This window comes from Artibeus jamaicensis, unplaced genomic scaffold (genome assembly GCF_021234435.1).
Source record: "Artibeus jamaicensis isolate MK-2021 breed Jamaican fruit bat unplaced genomic scaffold, CSHL_Jam_final contig_233, whole genome shotgun sequence".
NCBI lineage: Eukaryota > Metazoa > Chordata > Mammalia > Chiroptera > Phyllostomidae > Artibeus > Artibeus jamaicensis.
This window is the reverse complement of record NW_026521486.1, coordinates 51,602,092-51,608,610: the sequence shown is the minus strand read 5'-3', so window position 1 is coordinate 51,608,610 and position 6,519 is coordinate 51,602,092. Positions and strand designations below refer to the sequence as shown.

The 6,519-nt window shown below is 50.3% G+C and overlaps 1 protein-coding gene across 2 annotated transcripts; it reads right to left on the bottom strand.

Annotated features, from left to right (window-relative positions):
* Nucleotides 1-3,817: 3,817 nt before the first annotated feature.
* On the bottom strand, nucleotides 3,818-6,190 carry MFSD5 (major facilitator superfamily domain containing 5). 2 transcript variants are annotated; one of them, XM_037137542.2, is made up of 2 exons: nucleotides 6,017-6,190; nucleotides 3,818-5,430 (listed from the first exon to the last, which is right to left on the bottom strand). In XM_037137542.2, the coding sequence occupies exons 1-2, from the start codon at nucleotides 6,182-6,184 to the stop codon at nucleotides 4,060-4,062; spliced, it is 1,539 nt and encodes a 512-aa protein (XP_036993437.2). In that variant the 5' UTR covers nucleotides 6,185-6,190; the 3' UTR covers nucleotides 3,818-4,059. The 2 variants fall into 2 exon arrangements, with proteins under 2 accessions (XP_036993437.2, XP_036993438.1); XM_037137543.2 differs by having other exon boundaries at nucleotides 6,001-6,091.
* Nucleotides 6,191-6,519: the final 329 nt, after the last annotated feature.

Below are 6,519 nucleotides of genomic sequence, written 5' to 3'. Positions count from 1 at the left end.
AAAGAGAAAAACAAGATATACTGTTATGTTAAAAAAAGTGTGGAACAGCATGAATAATTCAATTTTTATTTAAAAAAATAATATTAACCCAGACCATTTAACAATAGTATGAAGAGTGGAATTAAGGAAACCTGTCATTTTACATTTTATATTTCTGTACATATATTTATATTTATGTCAATATAAATATATGTATTTTAATATAACATTATATAAACAGATTTACATTTATACATTCATATTAAGTATGTACTTCTGTATTTGCATTTGACTATTTTACAAGGATCCCATATAAATTTATTATTTTTAAGCTTTTATTTATTTATTTTTAGAGAAGGGGGACAGGAGGAAAGAGAGAGGGAGAGAAACATCAATGTGTGGCTGCCTCTCACGTGCTCTCTACCAGGGACCTGGGCCCACAACCCAGGCATGTGCCCTGACTGGGAATTGAACTGGTGACCCTTTGGTTCACAGGCCATTGCTCAATCCACTGAGCCACACCAGCCAGTGTTATTTACTTATTTTTAGAGAGGGAGAAAGAGGGACAGAAACATCAATGTGAGAGAGATACATCGATCATTTGCCTCCTGCACACCCCAAACTGGGGACCCAACCCACAACCCAGGCATGTGTCCTGACTGGAAATTGAACCAGCAACCCTTCGGTTCTTAGACCACACTCAATCCACTGAGCCACACCAGCCAGGGCCCATATAAATTTATTGTAAAAAAAACAACAACAAAAAACCTTAGAGCAGATGTGAAGTATTTTTGCAATATTACTTGTTTTATAATTCTCTCCTGTGGTTCTGTAGGGAATTGGTGGCAAAAAATAATAAGAGGCACAGGGAGAACTACAGAATTGGGGTTAGGTGAAGAGAGATGGAGAATGGAACCTGGACCCAGCCAAAGGGCCATGGACATTAACTGGGAAGCCCCCCCCATACCGAGCAAAGACTGAATTCCCAGGAAGAGGTCATCCTCCAAGCTTCAGAATCTAGTACAGTCCTCATGCCCCAATTTTCTTGCCTCTTGTCCATTGGCTCCTGGTTCTTTGTGATGTTTCTGTTCTCCTCAGGATCACTTGAAAGCTCCAAAGCAAATAATCATGTGTCCAGCTGGATGGAAAGTTAGAAAATCAGGAGCCTCTTAGTGAAAGATAGTGGTGTGTATCAAGTCTGACACCAAAATAACCTTCCCACTTGAAGAGGAAATGAGTTCAAGTGGAACATACTAACATTCTACTCAGCTGCTCACATACCCCGAAGTAGAAGGCCTTTCAGATAGCTGGATACTTCTGTCTGAGCCAGGATCAAGGATAAACACTGCTGAGAATCACCCAACCACTGGGATGCATTGAACAGTTATATATACCATTTTATAGCCCCATCCACTCATTCTCACACCCAATCTGGATGGGCTTAACTGGATTGAAAAAAGTTTAAAAATAAAATATACAAGCAAACACTTATGTAGTGCTTACATTGAGGGCTAAGTACTATTCTAAGCACTTACACATAGTAATGCATTTAATTTCACAAAAGCTGCTATAGGGCCCTGGTTGGTGTAGCTCAGCGGATTGAGCACGGGCCTGTGAACCAAAGAATCAAGGTTCGATTCCCAGTCAGGGCACATGCCTGGGTTGCGGGCCAGTTCCCAGCAGGGGATGCACAAGAAGCAACCATACATTGATAAAAATAAAATAAAAGCCAATAGCATGGAGCTCCATGCTATTAACTAGTTCCCTATGCCGCCTCCTAGCAGAGAATCATGGGCAGCATTTTGTAGGCAGTGTGCAACTGCTGAACCAATCCCTCATATGACCCATAGAGACAGACACCCAAAAGTGGACCAGATGGCCAAGGCTGCACACTACCACTCTCTTGCCCTTCTCCAGGGACAGGGCTTGGGATAAGGGAGCAGGGCCAGAGGGGGAAAGGCTAGTAGGTGAAGGCCCAGGAGTCAGAAGTAGTATATGTCATGCAAGTGGCACTCGGCAGGCAGCAAAAGGCAAGGTTTAGTTTTGGCTTTACCACTCATTTACTACATATCCTTCCTTTAAGGGAATTTTCCTCATGGTTAAAAAAAAAGTCACCAGCACCCAGTAATATAATGTATGGCATACAGTAGGTGCTCAATAAAAATATACTTAAGGCCAAATGAACAATCTCTAAGATACCTTTGAGTTCTTCACACCCTGTGAGTCTGATAGGAAAAAAACCCTCCCACTCCACATCACCAGTGCCTTTGAAGAAAGCTCAGCAGGGACAAAGTTAAAGGAACCTCATTAGTCTGCCTTCTCTACCTTCCAACTTCCTTATCACTTAGGAATATGGGACCCCCTCATACCTACATCAGCAAATAATTACCATCATCCAAAATGACAAATCATTAACTTGGCTCTAGATTCTAGTCTAACTGCTGCTAAAAGAGCAGCTCTTGAAAAGCCAGGTGTGAGCTAGCCCATCTCCTCTCCAGACCTTCACTGAGCACAGGCATGGGCAAGGCCCCCAATTGTGTGCATACACAGGGAGACAAAGGCAAAGGAGACATAACTTCCTCTTATCCCCACAGAGATTGTAGTATTGTAAAGAGATACAAAATCTGCAACTAACTATAAAATATATCTAGGTACAGCTCACCAGGGCAGAACTAGGATGTGGAGTTACTGCAATAGACTCTGTCTTAGCCTCAAGATGGGGGAAGGCACAGGTATGTTTTCCCATATTTAACCTCAACTTCTATTCCCTGAAGCTTGGGTGGGGAAACATATGTTTTGGGATTTTTTTTTTTTCCTGTTCTAAGTAGGGGGCTGAGACCACCATCCATTCATTTCCCCAGCCTCACTCTACAAAAGGCCATCCCTGCTGCATTCCTCCAGCACCAGCTGATGTCATCTTTCCACACAAGTTGGAACTTGCAGGTCTTGGAACATCTTGCATCTTCCTGTCTGGGAAGTAGTCTGGGACCCAAGGAAAAGTTGTCAATTCCTTTCCAGGACAGGTGGGTCCCCCTTGCCCATCTCAAGCACATTCCAGGACACACCCTTAAACCTACCCTCCCTCTATCTCCACCCATCTCAAATTTGGCTTTGATTCCCCTGAGAAACCCAGGTGCTGGTGGGAGGAGTAAAGGCAGATACCATCAGAGGTGAGGCAGGGAGGGACCCACAGAACTGGTGTTCCCACTGGTACTGTTTCCTGCCCTGATGGCTCCCTCACCCTCACTCAGCCTGGGTGGGGAAGAGTTGGGTACAGACAAGATGTCCCAGTCCCTCAGTTGTCACTGTTTTCTCCCCTTGGCAGCCCTTTATTTAGGTTTCATGCAGGGACACAGGACCTGGTGGGCCCAGGCGATGCTGGACAAATAGTGCATTCACAGCCACAGCAGAAGGCAGGTAGCATGCATGTGCTGAGCTGCAGGCTTCTTCCTGTAGGATGGTCCTGAATTTGCCCCAAGGGGTGGTCATAAAAGCAGCCCAGGCCCCTGGAATCTTTGCTCGTTGGCTTGAGCATTCACCCCACGTGCTCCAGAGATTATCTCACCCTGGATGTGGAGCAAGGGTTTTACTTGGCTACTGGGGAGGATGTCTGTCCCCAGAAGAGAGACCTATGGAGGACATAGGAGCCTCAGGCATTTCCCACCAATTACTGCTGAGAGAAAATTCTACAACTCTCAGTTTAAGCTGGATACAGTCTTAGGCTAGAAATATAAACTTTCTGCTGGTAATCTTACCTCTATCCTCAAAAACTCCAGCTGCCCTCCTACCAGAAACTACACAGAGGTAGGTTCAGGTCAAGATGATTAAATCAAGTCAATGATCATTTAAAAGTGTTTATTTTTAAATGAAAAGGGAAAAGGAAGTAACACAGAGGCAACTTTTGGCATCTTCTTTCCAGGCCATCACCCCCATGTGCTCCCCAACCCAAAGCACTGGCAAGAGGGGTCCCAACAACAGGCTGAGGGGCCAGATAATTGCAGTCAGTCACAGAGAAATCTGTACAAACCTCAAAAGGTGGGATTCAAGAGTCTGTCCCAGCTCCCTTGTCCTGGAACAGGGTTAGAGCTCAGGGGCATAGGGCTCCCCAGTGGGTGAGGGTACCCGCAGTTCGGCATCGTGCCTTACCACGGTGAACAGCCCCACCACTGCCAGCAGAGCCATAACCATGACAGCGGAGCATATGCTGAACATGTTCCGAGTGCCTGTTTTTCGATCACTGTCATGGAGGACCAAGAGCCCCAGGCAGGCCAGTAAGTGCAGGGGTACCCGGAACCAGTTCAGTACACCAGCTTGCTCTGTCTCAGGGATCACCTTTCTTCGAAGGAAGCTCATGCTGGGAAAGTACAGCCCACAGGCCAATTCGATGAGTAGGAAGGCTATGAAGGACTCCACAGGACTCTCCTGGCCTGGACTGGTGGAGAAAGTCAGCATGAAGAGGGAGAAGACAACGATGAGGACAGCAAGGGAGAGTAGGTGCATAGGCTGAAGGTGGTACCTCTTGGAGGTAGCAATGCGATACAAGGAAGAGCCGAGCAGGCTGGCTGCCATGAAGCTGGAGAAGATGATGCCTAGTGGGGCCCCATGTGGGTCCAGCACAGGTGTCCAGAGGAAAACAAAGATGAAGATGACACTTTCAAACAGGGCCTGTATGGTACCTAGCAGCAGCACACGGCGGTCTGACAGGAGGCAGCGCAGGCCCCCAGCACAGGTCCTTGAGAAGGCACGCTGCCGATCATAGTTTTCTCCCCAGTTGTGAAGGGCCAAGGCTCCAGCCAGACCTAAGAGAGGGATGGCAGCCACAAAGGGCGCTACAGGCCCCAGTCCCATCCAGCAGGCCACAGCTTCAGCTGCCACACCTGCCACTACAGCCAGCACATAGTTCCAGAAGGCGGCTCGGGCAAAGGTAGCTGGGATCCACTCAGCAGGGAAGTCATGCCGCTCCACGTGTTCATGGATATACCAGGCCTCGAAGGCAGAGAAGAGCAGCGCAGTGGACAGCCCACCAAGTGCTCGCCCTACCAGCAACACAAAGTAGTCCCGAGAGAGTTTGGTTAAGCAGCACAAGGAGTAAGTGAGGGAGAAGAGGACACAAGACTTTTTTCGACCTAGCCAATCCACAAGGGAGGAGGCTACCAGTCCAAAGAGAACTGTGGAGGCAAGGCCACAGACGTAGAGGATGGCAATCTGACCTTCCAAAAAGTGGTAATGCTGATAGAGTTTATAGAGGTAGGGGGCCTGAAGCCAGTCAGCTGCCAGGGCCAGGAAGTAGACCTGATAAAAGTCCAGTTGAAACCGAAGGAAGGAGGGGTTGCTGCAGGCCCTTCCTGGGGGCTTAGCCTGGCATCTGGACAGTTCCAACCCCAGGCAGGAGATCAGGAGGACCACAAAGACGAGGTAGGCAGTCACCAGCATGGCGGGCCCCCGGACGACCTGGGAAAGAAGGGGCTTTTAGAGTCATATCCATTGCCCAGGCAGCACTGTCAAGGGGCTGGCTGTTTAAGCAGAAGGCACCTCCACCCTACCCCCTGCCAACTGCACTTGCCCACCCCTCAACTCCACTCCCCCAGAACTCAGACCCGAGGGACCAGTTGGGTGGGTGGGAGGAGTGCCCCGCCCTAGGAGTGGTCTCCTAGGACACTGTGGGGCACGGAAGAGGTAAGAGGATCTGGGAGAAGACTGAGCATTCGCGCTAACCTTGCCTGGCATAGCAAAGGAGTCCCCTCAAAAATCCCATCTCCTTAAATTAAGAGGCAGCTGCCCTTTTCCACAACAGCTTCCGCATACTTCCTTCAAATACCTTCCATCCTTTCTGGGGAACCCGTTTTACCCTAAATGTCTCGTCTTCTAGGGCATCCCTCCCGCTGGCGCGGGCCTCTAGAGTAGTTTCACGGTCACGCGCGTGCATCTCATATTCCCCATCCTCCAGGTCACGGCCACCCCCTTGCGCCCCCTAGCCCCGGCCCAGCGCCCCAGGGCCGCCACACTCTTCTCTCGCCTTACCCAGACTCCGGCTCACCTGCTGCCCGGGTCTGCGGGGAGGCTCCGGACACGCCCGGCTCCAGGCCGCCCGCTGCCCTACCCGCTCTGCCTCCGGCTCCGGCTCCGGCTCCGGCCCGGCTCTATCAGCGTGCCCGCCCCTCACAGCCTGCTTCCGGGAGCCGAGTAGGCCTCCGGTCGCTGCCATGATGGTCCCGTCACGTGAGGGGGGCGCGGCGCTCAAGCCCCGCCTCTGCTTCGTCTCTTCCCGTGCGCCGCCCGCGCCGGCAAGACGAGAGCAGGGGCTGGCTGCTGTTTTCAGTCGGGCCTCGTCCTCCTCCTTCACATGATACCCGGTCCTCTGATTCCTCCTATACCTGCTGGGCCACCCCGAAGTAAGGGCCCATTTCATCTCTCTTTCAATGTGCCGTAGGTTAGAGAGCGCGGCTGTGCGTGGGGGGGGGGGGGTCGGGGGATGGGACTGTTCGCAGTCCCAGAGAACCTGGGGCTGGAGCTTCCCGGCTAACGCCGCTGCCCTGGGCG

Excerpts from the sequence above, each read along its gene's own strand:
- MFSD5 (XM_037137542.2), bottom strand. The coding sequence starts at position 6,184 with ATGGCAGCGACCGGAGGCCTACTCGGCTCCCGGAAGCAGGCTGTGAGG. Across the intron at positions 5,431-6,016 it reads CCCGCAGACCCGGGCAGCAG|GTCGTCCGGGGGCCCGCCAT; the intron begins GTGAGCCGGAGT and ends CTTCTTTCCCAG.